The 18,299-nt window shown below is 30.6% G+C and overlaps 3 protein-coding genes across 3 annotated transcripts; 1 reads left to right on the forward strand and 2 right to left on the reverse strand.

Moving 5' to 3' along the window:
* Nucleotides 1-3,098: 3,098 nt before the first annotated feature.
* Nucleotides 3,099-17,329, reverse strand: egr (TNF superfamily member 12 eiger). Its single transcript, XM_070635910.1, has 10 exons — nt 16,880-17,329; nt 15,454-15,582; nt 9,266-9,432; nt 9,069-9,191; nt 8,624-8,794; nt 8,437-8,551; nt 3,980-4,211; nt 3,829-3,912; nt 3,595-3,746; nt 3,099-3,511 (listed from the first exon to the last, which is right to left on the reverse strand). Exons 1-10 carry the CDS (start codon nt 17,030-17,032, stop codon nt 3,206-3,208), a joined length of 1,632 nt encoding a protein of 543 aa, XP_070492011.1. The 5' UTR covers nt 17,033-17,329; the 3' UTR covers nt 3,099-3,205.
* LOC139087122 (glutathione S-transferase C-terminal domain-containing protein homolog) lies at nt 4,784-6,743 on the reverse strand. The gene has a single exon (XM_070635841.1). It carries the CDS (start codon nt 6,590-6,592, stop codon nt 4,886-4,888), a length of 1,707 nt encoding a protein of 568 aa, XP_070491942.1. The 5' UTR covers nt 6,593-6,743; the 3' UTR covers nt 4,784-4,885.
* Nucleotides 7,362-8,647, forward strand: Mettl4 (Methyltransferase like 4). The gene is made up of 2 exons (XM_070635630.1): nt 7,362-8,232; nt 8,293-8,647. The coding sequence occupies exons 1-2, from the start codon at nt 7,362-7,364 to the stop codon at nt 8,424-8,426; spliced, it is 1,005 nt and encodes a 334-aa protein (XP_070491731.1). The 3' UTR covers nt 8,427-8,647.
* Nucleotides 17,330-18,299: the final 970 nt, after the last annotated feature.

Below are 18,299 nucleotides of genomic sequence, written 5' to 3' on the forward strand. Positions count from 1 at the left end.
TTTTGTTTATGATAAAATAAAAGTTCCAATCCAAAATGCGACATAAACAAAAAAACAAGAATTTATAATGAAAATATCCACAAAACAAAAACAGAAGAATTCATGATTAAATAAGTAGCTTGTGCGGTGGATGAGCTTAACGATCGATTTTTACCGTAAAATATATTTTTATGGCTGTATCTGTTAAGAAAATTTGTAACTTGGATTCTGCTTGAGAAATTCTTGCGACATACATACTTATATGGAGATTTGTTAATGATGAGAGCTTCATTTAATGATTTAACGAACTTCTTAACAAATTGCGGTTGAGAATCGAGCTAATTCATTCACAGTTTGAGACTGGATTGGTTTAAAGATTTCAAATGTGAATAATTGTTGAAAATTCGAATGTTAACGAACTTTTTTCAAATGTCAGTTCAAAACCTTACAAATTTAGATCAAAACTTTACAAATGTGATTTCTAAAACATCTCAAATTAAGTTCAAATGCTTTAGAACATCTCAAATTGAGTTCAAAACCATACAAATGATGCTTTAGAACATCCCAAATGAAGTTCAAAACCTTACAAATCCACTCAAATTTCAAATTTTCAAAATTTTTTCCGTTATTTCACAAATATTCATTAAATTACAGACTATAATATTTGTTCAAAAAAAAAATTGATGAGTTGTTTAAAAGTAAATAATAAAAATGCTATTGACATGAGACCAGATGGAAGTCTTTTAAATTCATAAGAAATGAGACTATTTCATTATCATTCAAAAGGTATTTGGGAATGTGTTGACTTAAAGATCGATCGAATGTAAATTTTTTCTTTAGTCATCATGAGTCAAACACTTCTCGCTGAAATTTTTTTAAAATTAACATAAACGACATCAAGTATGTTTTGTGTGTGATTTTTTGTTGTTTTATTTAAAAGACGTGTAGGTTGATTGCACCAATGTAGTAGGAAAAAAACGGTTACAGTGACGACGAAGGCAGATTTCCGCCGAATCGTTAGCGTCATACGTTTTTGTTTTGGAATATGAAAAACTTATACCGAATGCATAATATTTACTTTCAAGTTTGCTGACTCACAATGTTTTTATACAACTCTGATGTAAACAACTCAATACAATTTTAGCTGGAAAATATTAATATATCTTGTTTGGCATTTCATTAATCGATAAACACGTATGCTATGCCTGACGACTTTTGTTGTTGTTTTTCAATTATATTATATTGACATGAACTAAATACTTCAATCGTTTAGCAAATTTATGTCGTGATTTTTGTAATTAGCTGTTGAAATTTTAGAACTTGATATTTTTTTTTTCGCTGCTACTGCTCAATGAGAAGTCAAAAGCACAGACACAAAAGATTTTCAAATTTAATATATTCTTTTATTACTTTTTTCAAGGAAAAATAATTAATTAATCTTCTTAATGCCTATATCAGTATGTGTTTATTTATATATAAATATGACCTTATTACCTAATAACTTTTTTTTTGTCAACACTGCTTAATCTTAGGATTAAATTCATTCTGCATTATTACAAAAAATTCATCAACTTTTTAAATATATTAAATTGTTTTAGAACAGTTAAATGTATTACATAATACTATAAGATAGCAATATAATACAGTTGGCTTCCACGAAGTCGTTATTTATGTGAACACATGGCTTCATAGTACACTTATTTATTTTCATACAGCTTGTTTAAACAAATCTAATACATGGTCGCAATGAATTTCATCGGATATTTAGAATCTCCATTTTTAACGGCTTTCTGAATTTTAAAAACTTAACGAAAGTCATTCAGTAATTCTTTCAGTTCATTTCAAACTAGTTTATATCAAATTTAAATTTTAAGAAAACGTTAAATGTGATGATTCATTTTAAGTGACTAAATCGACCAAACATGCCTTCTTCTTGTTCTTTTACAGACTTATTAACAAATTTAAAAGCCTGATGAATCATACATCGCTTCCGTTTAACGATTAAAAAACAATTATTTTTAAATTTCTCATGAAAAACTTTTTTTCGTCTTAAAAACATTGTTATCAAATTTCAGTCATGCGGAACCTCCTATAATAAAACAATTAAAGGCAAGGAAATAACAATGAACAAGAAGAGTTTGATAGATTAATAAAAAAAAGTACATTTTGCGACAAATAATCAAACTTTTGTCGCCGTTGTTGACACGTACTGATAATTTGAAGGCTAATCTGATATGAACATTGCAGAACTTTTTATCAGCATTTCTGATTAAATACTTCCAAAATTAAGATTGGTTTATTTCCTCACGTGAATTTCTTCATATTTTCAGTCATATGTCTTGTGATGAATAATGCTCTATATAATGGAAATTGTTAGCATTAACAAAAGCGAATTTCATCTGAAGCAACACATGTTTGCAAATGGCATGTTTGATAAAAAAATTGTTTAAAGCCAGCAGATAGACTTTATCTCTAAATTGACAGCTGTATCCTATCCCATAATTTATAAACCATTTTTGCTTAATGTTTATGATAAAAGAATGTTATTGCTTAGACATCAGAGGGTTACAGTTCCAAGAACGCTATTTGTTTAAGAATTGCTCTTGATTTTTAGGCTAGTAACACAATTTCAAAACTTCAAAGAATTCTCAAGAAAAAACGTTATCTTTAGATTTTGAAATTTTGAATTTTGCCGAAATTGCCACACAAAAATTAATCAAAAATTTGAAGTCAAAAAATGCCATTATTCATCATTATAATGACTGCAAATATTTATAGAACGAAATTTGATATCATTGAACAAAGAAAGATTGTTGCTATGACTGTTATAGATAAGGTTTAAGTTGAGTTTTTTGAGGAACAATATTTCAAGTTTTTAATGTTTACAAAAATGTTTTGAGTTCAATTTTTGAACTTTAGAAAATTCAAATTTTTAACAGTTTACCACGTGATTTAAGCATGCTTTAATTTGCGACCTTAATTTAAGCCACAATTGACAGATTATATTGCTATCTTATGTCGTACGTAATAAGAAAATTAAGAGGAAGGAAATAGATGTGCAATTCAATTTACATGAAATAGAAAATAACGATAGGAAATGAGAATAAATCACAAAAAAAAGAAGAGAGAAATAAATCATGTATTTTAGGTGGCACTCGTAAAAAGGTTTAATGTACTACATTTTTTATTTGTAAATAAAAATAAATTTTATTTTTTTTGTGTGTTTTTATTTGATTTGTTCGAATCGATCGACATCGGTATTTTCGTTAGAATGAGTTGCTGGTATCAGATTGATTTTAATTAAACCGAAATAGCTTTTACTCTTCTGCATTAAAACAAAACGATGATTGCCAACGTCACGCAATCGTATTTTATCGCCGCTTCTCAAATGTATTAAGCCGCTTGTATAGCATGAATTTGTTTTTGACACTCCTGATCCGCCTGTATGTGTCATCGTTGTGCACTGATAATGTACATGATCGTTGAGTAGAATTTGATATCCATTTAAGTCATGTGTGTCACTATAAAAGACCTATTGTTGTATGGAATGTGGGAAATAAAAGTTTTAATGCAATTAGTATCAGGGGTATTATATCAATTGTATAATAGAATTACTTGAGCATAAATCAAAAATAGACCATGATCATTGATTGTGAGTGTACCAGTAGAATCCATATTAAAATATTTATCCATTCCATGTGACGAGACCCATTCTGCTGGCTTCCAATGCAGATACTCATTCTTATTCAACTCAACTTTACCATTTCCTATAACAAAAAAAAATTCATATTAAGTTATTAATGCGAAAACAACAAAAACATTCAAGGTAAACAGAATAGTTCATTCAACCTTTATAGCTATGGTGTCTCGTTTCCTCTAATCTTGTTGAATCGCCATCGTAATGAACAGCTGTTATCTTCATTCTCTTTCCATCTAACCGAAAAAAAATAATAATTTAATTACATTCATTGTTTATGTGTGCCTGAATATCCCTCCTTACTCTTCAATTCGAGATTCTTCCTCATTGCCATATTCTGCGGATGTGGCTTTCGTCTTACATTTGGATAATTGACAAACTGCGTGGCTGGTATTCTCTGTTCCTTTAATTTTGCCAACTGATCTTTGTTAACAACTTGTCTGAATGCCTTTGTCTTATCCTCAAAATGCATGACACGTGATTGCCGGTTCTGAATTGGAATTGCTGTAGAATCCGGTGTGGTTTCGTTTAATTTCTATGGAATAAATTTATGAAATAAAAATGTTAATTAACATATTAATTGATGCGAACTGATGTCGAGACATACGAGCTTCTTGATTTAAAATATCAAGGATGTGGGGGGTCGATTGAATGATAAGGAACAATTTGAGTGTCTGGTGGTCTGAAATTTGATGGCAAACTGGACTAAGTATGAGTCATTGACAAGTAAGTATGACAAGAACAGGAAATAAAGGTTCTGAATATTCATTGCTGTTAATTTATTTATTCGACATCAAAACGGGACAAAACTAGCCTTATTTGTGTCTTTATGTCACATGAACGTCTTGTCATTGTTAAGTCACATTCATGTCGTGTAGTCTTTAAGTCATATCAACGTCTTGTTTTCGTAAAGTCACATTCATGTTTTGTTGTCCACAAGGCGACGTAGCGATGGCATAGTGACTACATTAAGCTATTCAGATAGTAATCGACTTGATAAACATCATAAGCTATCAGATTCCTAAATAAATCCATGTCAATACTTGGTCAATACCAACCAAATCCAACCTTTTTCGCACATTAGCCTCAATATTTTTTAGCATGAAGTAATTAGCAAGTAACAAAAAAAGTAATTTTTCCGGGTTTATTTCAAACAAAATTTGTTCAAAGTTTTATTAATAAAAAAATGTTTACAATAAAAATTTCATTCTATCTTGGATAGATTCCAATCAATAAACGATTTTTCAGTGTACAATCTTCTGGATATAAACGTGTATGTTGAACGGTATAGCCGAGCTCTTGAGCTCTCAATGATCTGTCCGTATCGATAATATCCATACAGTAATATCCCTGTCGAGCTTTATCTAAATTAATATGCTTCACATTTTTTTGATCATGTGTTTGATCCGAGCAATGAGAGATTTTTATGAGGTCATCGGCACTTAAAATTGTTCGAAATATTTCGCTTTGTGGGAGATTGCCTAGATCTTGTATTTTTCCATAACAGCATGGTGAACTAACAAAATTAGCCCTCATTTTATAACATTTATCAAGCACCAAATCTGTCGCAATGCCACACGCATGAAGTGATACGCCAATTGTGAATTTCTCATTGAAATATTCTAAATTACATTGATAATATGAGACGTTATTTAATTTTAGTATCTTCGCTTTGATCTTTGCTCGTTTGATCGATTCCTCTTTGTTCTCTAAGATTATTACTTTACAGTTAGGTAATAGTAATGCAATTAATAGTCCAACATGTCCTGTTCCAGAACAAAAATCGACAATAATGTCGTCATCATGTGCAATTTTTATAACTTCACTTACGAAGCTCTTTAACTGCGACTTTTTTCTATCCATGCGGTCATGTGGAAATTCACCGCTACTCAATAGTTCCTCAATCATATTGTCGTCGATTATATTTTGATTCTCATCTCCTGGCTCACTTTTTATATCAATATTTAGACCATTCAGCTTCAATAGAATTAAATCGATTTCATTTTGATTTGTGTAGCTTTTACATTTCTTCATTTTATGTCCAATCAATTGCCTCTTGAATAAACTGAAATATTTTCCATTTGCTTCAACGACTGGCAGTTCCTCTTTAAAGTAAACATTCTTTTGAGGTACTTTCGATATAAGCATCATTATTATGTCGCATAAAATTGAAAATTCCGTATCCATGTTACGATACCATTTAAGTATGTGTGGGATGTTATTTTCAAACTCATTTTCATTCATGACTGTCAGGAAAATTAATTTGAATATGACATATAATAGAAAATCCGATAAATTAGCTTCATTTCCATGACAATATTTATGTTCAAGATCTACCTTTGTTGCGCTATCGCTTTGTATTGATCGATCTTTTTTCGATTCACGAACGACCTTAAATATGTTATGCATTCTTACCGGATTTTTAAATTCGCATTCTAATTTAAGCATTTCTAATGGAAATTCTATAATCTCATCATTCGTCTTCATTAGATTTATTAGGCACTGAATTATGTCTTGTTCGCAGAAACTAACCCATAGACTCGATGTTGCAGCTGATTGGAGGCAATTTTCTTTAAAACCTAACAATTTAGTAGCCATACTCCCAGTAGTTGGAGATGATTGCTTAAGACGACAAATGGCTCTAAGCACTGAGCATAATCCAATAATGTTATAGTTTCCATCATTTATTTTAATCATAGGCAATTGAATGTACTTCTTTTCATCATCGTTGCAGTAGCTTTCTGGACTAATCTCATTAATGTTAATAGCAACCGATGACGTAGTTTGATTTGATTCGATTAATTGAACTTTAATCTGTTCCTCAGTATCCAAAAACTTCCATAATGACAAGGCAAGAAACGATTCGATTGTTATTTCATTTGTTCCGGCCTTTAGTTCCAATAATAAACAATTCATTTCGATTATGCTTATTAATTATTTACTGATTTGAAAAAGTTTTTATCTATGAATCTCTGTCGAGCATATACAACAGTTGATGAAAATAAAGCAATAATAAACGCAAATGTCATAAATATGTAATAATTCCTCTTTTCTAGAAATGCTACTTTATCACACGATTTGATGACAATTTCTCCTGATTGGCACTTGAGAACTTCCTTATTATTTGTATGATGACAAACACCTTGCTGTGTTTTAGCTAATTTTATCTCAAAGGAACTGCACGGAGCACAATGACTAATTACTTCGTATTCTTCTCTCAAATAACAAGTTGAATTATTTTCTACGATGAAATTCTTTGGTTTTGGTGTAATTAAGTCCCATTCAGATTCTATGAACAGCACGACGATTGTCAAACTGGATGTTTTTGTTGTAAAAATTTCATGAAATAAGAAAAATGTGTTTTTCATAAGATTCTTGAACAATTTGATAATAATTCCATTATATACTTACGATATGAGCACAAATATTCCAAAAATCATACGTTTCTTAGAGAAATACTCAATCATTCTTTTTGTTTTCTTAAAATTATTAATTTAAGAAAGTATCTAGTCACTTTTGTAAAGTCAGCACATTTTCCGCGAAAAAAATATTGAACAAGCTGTTAACGGTCGGTTTTATTTTAAAATTTTAAAGCTTTTTTCAAAAAATCCGTTGAAGTTCAAAAAATGTAAATAAAAATCTTTGCAATTTAGAATTTCATAAAATAATTAAATTTTGCATTAAAATGATAGTGATTCATGAAAGTAATGATTGTAAACTGATTAATCATGAGAGAGGATTGCGTGAATATCAAAACAGTGATGGAAAACTTGTGAAATATAAGCTTTCTGAGACACTTTTTAATAACTTTAAAGTTAAGCGAAAAGACAATAATAATCCAGAAAGTAATGATCCTGAAGTAACTAAAATTAAGGAATTTCTGACAGAATGTAAACTCAAGAATTTGTTCACAACAATACCCGAAAGTAACGTCGAATCAATCAAAAATGAAAATATAAAATTAATGAATAAATTTTATAGTTTAACTAATGAATTCGGTCAGTTTCATGGCGAGAATAACTTGAATCAAGGAGTGATTACTAAAATTAACACAGAAGAATATTTAATTCCACCAAAATGTCGATTTTTCAACAAGTCAGTTGACAAGATCCAGGACTTTCTAAGCATAGACGAAAAATTTGACTTTATAGTTATAGACCCACCATTCCGATGTAGATACATCAAGAGACTTAAGAAAACATGCCAACAGAAGAGCTATCAAATGATGACAAATGAGGATATATTAAAAATTCCACTTCAAAATTACACCCACAAAAATTCCATCATTGTCATATGGTGCACTAATTCCGATACACACGAAAAGTTTATCAGAAGTGATATCATGAATGCATGGCATTTGAAATTAATAGGAACTTGGAAGTGGGTCAAAATAGATAAATGTGGTGAAACATTCTGTCCATTCAATGGGAGTAAAAAGCCATATGAGAAAGTATTTATTGCAGCACATACAGATAGCGATAAGACAAGTTTAGGAGATGACTTAATGATTTTTAGTCATCCAAGTTCAATTCATTCTCATAAGCCACCGTTACTAGGTGAGATGAATGTCATTAATTATATTCTTTAAAATATTAATTCCAATTATTTCCATATAGATTTATTTAAAGGCTCACTTCCAACAGAGCCAAAGTGCCTTGAAATTTTTGCAAGAAGCTTGTACGAACATTTCACATCGGTCGGTCTCGAATGCTTAAAGCTTCAGAATAAAATGTTATTTGATATGTCATAATAATACTTACTGGACCAGAACTCTCAAATGTATGATGAACAGGTGCGGCAGCAAATGCAAATCTACTGGATTGATCAATATTATGATGATGATGCCTGATATGCTGTTTATTTCTTTCATGTTCTCTGTATTTATTTATTAATGAAATATAATTTTCATATGAATGAAAATTTAGCAATAAACTATGAATGAATTACCTTCGTGGACTGTTCAAATTACGATATTGTCCATTCCATGTTAATTTTAATTTTGGATGTTTGCTATTTGGATCCTGTGGTGATATTCTTGTTCTGTTGCGACGTACTGAATAAGGCTCTTCATGAACTAACACACCTTGGTCTGTAATTTCAGATATAGAGCGAGTCTTTCTGCAAATAAAAAATAATTGGGGACTTTTTTAATATGGGGATGTTCATAAATGACGTCAATTGAGTAATTAGATGTTTGGGGTTTCTTCTATCAAGATGGACCCGGTCCTCCCCATTCCAAATCTAGAATTAAGTTCTCAAAACTTCAGTTCCAACTAAGTAACAGATGGCATTTGTGAATATCCCCTTGTTTATATGAATACAAATTTGTAGCGCGACACAAAAACATTAATTAACATAAAAGTCACTTAATAATAAGATTAGCATAAACTACCTCGTGTGTTTTGTCATATCTTTGTAAATATTATTATCATCTTCCTCCTTTTCGGGAACTTTCAAGTCATCTTCAAGCGAGGAATCTTCATCATATTCATCGTCATACTCTTCACCATAGCCACTATAGAAACAGATAATAAAAATGTCACACTATAGTTCATGCGTAAAATAAAATAGTAAGGCATAACAAATCACCTATGAAACTCTTCATAATTATCGTCATCCTCATCACTTTCATCTGAATTTTCCACATCCAAATCATCATTAGTATTGTCTTCACCGACGTCATCAAATTTCACCTTTTCATCAACAAGACTAACCTTTGCATCCAAGTCTATTTGATCTTTAACGTCATTATTGTACTGGAAATATATAAAAATTAATATTCATTAGTTAGTAACAGTATGTATTAAAATAGAGTTTATAGCTATAGACATGAGTCTTAATTTCTTATTTACTCTAGTCGATCACGTCTTTTTTTAAAGTTTTTATATCCTCTCATAAATTATGACTCTTTAAATACATTTCTTTTTTTTTGCGTATTAAATCTATCCACAAGTTCAAAGCGAAGCGTATCCAATAAATTATACTAAAATTTTGTGACTTGTCTACTTCTTTTATTATTATTATGTATCTATATTAATTAGCCATTCTGCACTAAATAGGTTCAGTGAACTTCCGTCTTTTTAAACTTTGCTAGGAAAATAAAAGAAGAGACATTTTGCAGTTGAAAATATAAATTAGGCGCACAATAAGCGTGCCAAAATTAAATACGTATTATGTATGTTGAAATTAACGCACGCACGACTCTAGAAGATAAATTATTTTGACAATAAATTTCCAACAACTTAAATCATTCGGAAGCTTTTTTCTCTTGCGTCTGGCGACACAATTTTACTAAGTGGTTTGCTTAACACCGTTTACTGGCTGTCAAGAACGTCTAACGTTAAAGTCTAAACATGTCACAAACATGACCCTGTAATAGTTACTAAAATTTCACTTTAAAGGCTGTTCTGCTTGTCATCCACATGACAGAATCCAGACAAACATAAATTGAGTAATTTTGATTGATATTCCTACAGTAGTCAGTCATTGACCTAAAAATTGTTAGAGAGATTTCTCAAATTTCTTGTAAATATTGGATTAAGAGTTTTGGCAACAAAGTCTTTATAGTATTGATTTTCGCAGTAAATCCTCGATCTAAAATTTTATATATCTTCGGTTCCGTTATTGGAGACTGAACCCACTTAACTTTTGAATTAATGAGGGTATATTATGAGTTTGAGAATTTTCTAGGCTCGCGGTACACGAATTCTTACTTTGAAGATTTGGATATAAACTAGAATTATATGGATTTTGGATTAAATCACAGTATTGAACTCTGTGCTTGACCTGGAAACAGTAGACAACATTTCTATCTAGTGTAAGTTTACTGTTTCGCATATTAATGTGTCACGGATCAAAGTTGAAGAAGCACGGACAGACAATAATAATCTCTTATATCTTTGTCATCTCGGTATTAGGAATTAGAGTCGGATAGAGTCAATAGGATAAGACAATTCGAACTGGAATGGGACATTGCATTAGAAAATGTAGCAAACATGTGCCTGGCATCAACGTCTTACTGACTTAGTGCCAGATCAATACCAAATCTAGCTTTACCCTGATTTGACTCCGATTTGGTACTGGATGTTTTCAAATTTACAGGATCCAGGCTTTATTGTTTGAGTCTCAACTGAACGAAAGCCTCATGTTCCAAAGAGTAGATAACCCAAAGTTCTCAAACAATCTAATAATAAATTCATGACTATAGTCCAAAATTGTAGCAAAATGTTGTCATATTTAATAGATATCCCCCCACAAATGCAATAACATCAACTCATTTTTAAGTGCACAATCAAATGAAAACAGCTTCATCCCATCAAATTGTGACAATAATTTATTACCTTAATAATTAAAAGTGCGCTTACTTCCCCCACAGTAACGTCAATATTTACTTTTTAAAAACCCGATCTTTTTGAAGAAAAAAAGTTCTATTTTTAAAGGAAATTAATAATATTAAACCTTTCATTTTATTTCAATTTCTTTTTAAAGATGGAATATGTTTCAATGTCACCGTTCTGGTTTATTTTAGTTTATCAAAAAGGAAGAAGCATTTTAAATTTAGCTACAAATCGTCTTATTTTTCACTTTCATTCTTATTTTTCATTCAGAAAATTACGTGTTTATTACGTCGATGTGCGAATCTCTTTCTCTCTGTCTTTATTTTGATTTGTTTAATCTGTTCAATTAGGCGAAACAGCTGTTGTGGGAAAATATGGGAAGATAAATTTAAACAGAAACTAAATATTTTCATTTTGGGATCGATTGAATATTACGTCATAGATGAACTTGACTTTAAGGCATTCAAACGAATGTCTTCCTGATCGTCGACATCTTCCCGACGTTACATTCCATCGGAACGACCAGATAATTTACATCCAGAAGAACATTCCCGGATATTTATCAATTAGCACATCCCATCGATTCTCATATTTTGGTAAATATTATTATGAAGATCTTGAAAAATTCGATTCCGTTCAAGCAAATCACCATAAATAAAAATATCAAGTAGATCGCTTACAGGCATATTTAAGTTGTTCATAGCAGTTCAAAAGAAAAGAAATGAAAAAAAAATTCCATAAACATTTTTTCGGTAGGTTCCTTAAACTCATTATTTAAATGTTATTTTGCTGATAAAGAGGCACCAAAAAAAAAATGTTAAAAGAATTTCTCCACTTAAACTTGTTTTTTTAGACACTTTTGCGTAGGAACAACAGATCGTCTCATGAATCTAAAAAAAATCCACAAGAATTTCCTTTTAAGTAGGAATATTTTTGAATATAGAATCTGCCAAGCAAGGCAGCAAATAAGTATCAAATGGTTTATTAAATTGCTGAAAAGAATCGACGTTTGGTGGTTCCAGTGACAGCTTTCTGAAGGTAGTTTTATGGACTATAAGTAGTAAATATGATATTTCACACCTTAAAATGGATCATGTATCAAAATAAAGACATTTCATGGCTAAAACAGTTATCACTGATTTATTTGACAGTTATCGTGAGATTATTTGGAATTGAAGATGTTTTGGCTTTGTTTTAAAGGGCATTTATTGATAAATTGGATTGATTATCGCAGTGAATGTCCATAGTAATGGGATTGGATGTTTAGAAGGCAGCGCCAGTGGCATAATGCAGTGATCTGTATATTATCGTAAAAATGAATCGTAATCGGGCGTCACGAGCTCTTGGGACTCTGTGAACACGGTTCAGGCACTTTGTGGAAGCCTTAAACAGGCTCTATCCTACTTCAGCTGACTAAGGATCGAGCTTGGCTCAATATAGTCAAAACATTTCAAACCAATCTCAATAATTCAAGATCAGAACAGCCAAGAACTCTTGATTCATTCATACTTGACAATTCTCAAATGTTTGAAACCCGATACACATTATTTTTGGGTCACATACTGTGACCTATTGAAAATGCGTTTGACAAAACTAATCAATTTACTTCTATGGACTATAAAACAAAAAAAAAGTCATTTAAATTTTGATGAGATGAATCTCATCATATATGGACATATTCTCATTGATTGTATGAAATTGAGACGTCCATCTCAGTTACCCACAACGTCAGGCTAATAAAAATGACATGTCTTGACATGATAATCTACTACTTCGTGAATAGAATCACTTGTAAGGCACGATTTGTGGATTAACTCTTGAAAATCGGGCTAGGAATTTTAATATCTTTAGTCTGATATGAAGGTAATTGAAATTAAAAATTTTTAGTGAACTTTCAGGGTCAACAGCATTGAAAAGTTCGCAGATTCTTTGGACATGAAAAGGCAAAAAAAAGTAATTAAAAAATTATATTTGAAATGTGAAAATTTCCGACTAATAATTTTGAGTTAAAAAGCAATAAAAGTCCCACTACTGAAAATTTGTTGTTAAATCCCTCTAAGCTGGCTGAGCATGTAAAACGTGTAAAAATATAAACACGGCACAGGAGAGAGCGAAGAAAAAAAACATCCAGAAAAGATTAACTGCTGTCGATTAAAAATTTTGTAGTTCTTAAAATGAGCAATTCACACAAATCATGAGCTGTTGACACTGATTTGTCACACTTGTAAAACTATGTCAGACTTAAAAATTAGTGTAAATGACTTACAACAATATTGAAAATGATCAATTAATAATTTTCAATTAATTTGACACAAAATTGACGAGAGATTTTAAAGTATTTGTCACATCCATAATTAATCAATCAATTGTGGATGTGAAATAATTTGTAATGTAATTCATCTTCATCAAAAAATGGATGGATGGATTGATGTAGCACTAATTTGATGTCATGTTTACATGATTTCTTCTTATCATTAAATAAAATAAAGACATTCCATTACTTTTTATTTGATTCGATCGATCTTAATGGACTATAACGAAACAGAAACTTGAACATTTTTATCGGTAATAAATATCACCGATCGATATATATGCAAATTGGACTCTTGAAGATAATACGAAGAGAGATGACTGACGCGGAATATCTAAATTGAATTTATATGATTTTTAAATATAATTGGAAAATTCTTTTGAATGAGAGAATCTTCTTTATTTTTTGCCATAAATAGACAAGATTGTTCTGTTCTCTATTGCTTAGTTTATTTATACGAGCACATAAATATCTCGAGTATGTGAGTTATTTCTAATCAGTGTCAGTGGTGTATTTTATTTTACAGTAATTAGTAGCAGCTTGCAGACTAATAATCAGGTGTTTTAATTATTATTATTAACGGTTGGATATGGAATTGCTGCTGACACGAAGACAAGTAGAAAAGGTTCAAACTATATTTTCACATTTCTAACAGTTTTCAAAATTTTAAACTTTCTAAAAATTCGATAAATTTTCCAAATTTTGAATTTAAGTTCAAAATTCTTCAAAAGTTCAAACGATTTGTTACTTTAACCGCTAAATTTTGAATTTTTAGAAAATTTATAACGGTTTTCAAAAATTTGAATTTTCTGAAGATTCTTACGATCAATATTTTGAATTTTCTGAACAAATGAACTGAACTGAAATGAACTTTTTGAAAAATTCAAATAAAACCCGTTAGCAGTTCAGCACGTGACTATAATTCTAAGAAAAATGCACTACAATTCAAATAAATCAGATTTAAATAGACAAAATGAATCAATTCTTTGACAAAATTACCTACAAAACATCTAAATCATTCTACGATGCAGATACTTGTGCCTTATAAGACGAAGTTTATGAATTCTGAGAGAACAGGTCGTACATGTCTTACGGAAAAGGAAAGTCGCTTAATTTAATATTGTTTCATGAAAAGAGAGAAATAAAAAGAAGAATTAAAAATGAAAACAGATTCGTATAAAAAGAATGTAATGTGCAATTTATCCAACATCATTCTATATGCTGTCTCCATGTATAATTCTATTAATTAAGCCTTCTCTTCATCTCCAGTATTGCATGTAAAATTCGATTAAGTGCCGTGAATGTCAAGTGGAAAAAATGAAATGCTAACCAGACCTCCCTCTCATCTCATCTCATCTCTCGATCATCCAACAAGGAATTTTTGAATGAATATAAGTATTACAATATAATTCCGCCCACGAACTTAATGATTAAAAATAACTGCATGGCAAACAGATGATTATTATTTAAAAATAAAACTGTTCCTACGATTAATTATCAATATATTAAAATTTATAGCTTTTCATTGAGTCGTTGAGAGTAGCAAAAATATAAGCACATGCAGCTTAAAGCACTGTCACTGATTTATTAAAATTTTCATTTCGTTAAAGATGTTCTCAATTTTTTTATATGTATAATTTTCGTAGATACACATAAATTTCTCAAGAACAATTAGCGTTTGATGTGAAAATCATTTGGCGCCGAGCAATTCATATTGCAATTTTCTTCTTTAATTTTTTATTTTATGTGACCGGCGTCACCGGTGTTGTGTAGAAGAAGAATGAAGGAGATTGAATAAAAAAAAATTGTTTTTTTTTGTAGCACTCATGTTGATACGCGAATTTATATTATATTTTTTCTCAATTCAAATCACTCAGATTTTCCCACGACCGAAAAAATGAAAATTATTTATGATGTTTATATACGCGCGATTTCTCGTACAGTCCTTGGATTTGGATGGAGTAAATATGAGGGTATTTTATAAATTATGTCTGGTTTGAGTCTAAGGATGGAACAAGATGCTGAAGATGTTAAGCATAGACTTTCTTATACAAAATATACCCTACCACTTCTAAAGACGTCATTTATAAACATCCCCCATAAAAGTCTATTTTCTCTTTTGCACTTACCTTTCTATTAAACTCGGCAATCTCAGCCAAGAGATCTTGGTCCGGCCCATTGCTTTTTAAGTCGATAACATCTCTCTTCAGCTGGTCTATTTCTACTTGTGCTTTATTCAGCTGGTTATAAATCCATATCTACACGTTTGAGGGAATTGTAAATAAATGTCCACAAAATTTTATAAATCATTTTTCACATTTTACGGTGTTTTTTTTTTCTCACGATTGTAAAATTTTAATGCAACTTTTTTATGTAGCGAGAAAATTTTAATGAATAAAATTTACCCGACCAGCTCAGGATATGAAATTAATTGAAGCATTTGATATGGTTTGAAGAAATTAATCAAATTTCAAAGTCGACTAAGATGTGATTTATTTATAAAATGTTAATTTTTATTGGATCAGTGGTGAACAACCTGTGGGTCGCGACACAGCTAGGAAGTGCCACGAACCGAATGTCGTGTACGGTTTCTATCGAGGCTTATCATCAAGATGTGCCCCGAAAATGGAAGGTTGGTCACCACTGATTTAGATTGAAGATGGCATGGCATGTCACGGCATGTCACTAGCAATTATAAATACCCAGCATAATTTCATTAGAATTTCCTGACTTTAAACTCTGACTAATGGGTCAATTTATGTTATCATATCCGAAATCCGAAATATGGCACAGGAAATATCAAAGTTCTGAGTCAAGACATGACAACAAAAGTCATTCTTTGTTTTCAATTAATCTGATTATTAAGAATCAGCTGATTCATGCTACTGTATTGGATCATAAATCCGAGAGCATAAAGATAATTCAATTCTGGTTATTGCTGACAAATTTTAAATTCTGGTGAATTCTACAAAAATCTTCAAAATTCTCAGAAATTTAAAAGAACAATTGCATCTTTTTCAATTCTTTTTGTGCTGCATTTACACATTCCTTTACAAAAATTGCACCGGCATTTCAGACATGCATCAATCACTCAGCCTACAAATTACAAAAACATTGTTGCATCTGCAGATTAAAATAGCCATCAGTATTTAGTTCTCATAAACAACAAAATCTTTATAGAAATGCTCCAAAAAAATATTTTTTAAAAGTTTAATTGACAGTCTACCTGATTACTTGACAACATCAATTATCGTCGAGCTGTCACATTAATTTTCAATTTCATTCCTTTGCTGGACGTATAAAAATTCCAATAGACTCAATAATTTTCAAATTTTTGGGGGTCTTCGGTTTGAATAATCACTTTTGTGAGAATTTCTGAATATTTTAAATAAAAAATTTCCGTTACAAAAATTCAAAATCTCAAAAATTATTCAATTTGAATTTATTCAATCCACAGACCCACATGCACATCAATTTTGGTCAAGAGACCGAAAAAAATCTGAAAATTGATTTATAAATGGACAACAATATCGTCCCTGAAATATTTCAATATACCTGAAGAATGGATGCTAAAATACAGAACAACAATAATACAAATGCCAACAGAAAAATGATCAAGTTTTTGTGATTCTTTAAGAATTTTGCTGATTTTTCGTGGCCATTACTAATTTTGGTATTAGAAAGAAATGATGTCGCTTCCACTGTCATTTTCGATTATGAATTATTGCACAATAAACTTTTTAATTTTATTAATTTTTTTTTAAAATAAACACATTTAGAACATTATCGGAACTGATCGAACCTAGTCGACACTACACAAGATCATGTAAATATTTTCCTTTTTTTTAATTTTAATTTCTTTTCACTCTCTTTATAGTAAGTCTCGTCTTTATGCACAGCAAAAAATTTTATAATTTTATCTTCAACGTATCGTGAAAAATAACAAAATTGCGAATTATTTCAGTAAAGACCGAGCGACCATCCATTCGAATGATCAAAAGTATACTAACTGCAAAAAAAAACGAGAAACTTTTCTCAATTTTTTTTTTATTTTTATTTTTTTCCTTCTACACACTTCTTTCTGGTATATTTCATGCTCTTAGTTAGTTAGTGTACATATATCTATCTATTTTTCATTTCTATAGAATTTTTTTTTGTTTTTCTTTCTTTCTCTTGACTTTTTTTTCTTTTTTCATCATGAATTTTGATAACATGTGAGACGATAGACGGTAACGTAATTTACTGTAACTTTTGTATGTACTGAAAGAAGTAAATGCTGTTTGTGACGATAGAGCGTCTGTAGGATGAAATAATGATGTTGGTATAATGTTCTGCTTTGGAATTCATTCGGTTATGACGTCTAGAATTTTGGGTATACCCCAGATACCCCAAATTCCCTAAAAAAGTATGGTCAAGGACAGAGAAAGTGATTAAGGATTGCGTCACAGACATTGTTTGATTCCTTGTTATATTGACATCATTTTCTTTGTGTTCAGGACCATCCTATCAATATTCCATTCATAAAGTAATCATATAGCTCATCTTCAGATTGTTAGTGCTTCACTTCAAGTTCCTGACCTGTTCTCCTTAATCCATCTTTGCCTAGAGCTTCAATTTTATCTTGATCAAGTACATTAAGAAGTTGAGGCATCGTAACCTTCATAAAAGCATGCAGATAGATTGCAATCTATCATGATTCCACAGAGTTTTTCTATCAACAAATATGAATCAACTGTCGTTTAATATTCGAATTTTATTTGCAAATAAAATCAGTTGATTTTTTCCTTTTATAGTTGTAGACCCTTTGATGTAAATAGTTCAGTCTGACTTAGAGTTTCATAGAATACACATCTCATTTATCAAATCCTTAAGGAAGTAGTCCATATTATATCCATCAATAAATACGTATTGTGATTTACACTCCAGCAGAACCAAAACTGATCAATAATTCAAAAAACTGAAAAAGTTTTGTATG

This window comes from Chironomus tepperi, unplaced genomic scaffold (assembly GCF_022539635.2).
Source record: "Chironomus tepperi strain 1889 unplaced genomic scaffold, CSIRO-AGI_Ctep_v1 contig_11, whole genome shotgun sequence".
Lineage (NCBI taxonomy): Eukaryota > Metazoa > Arthropoda > Insecta > Diptera > Chironomidae > Chironomus > Chironomus tepperi.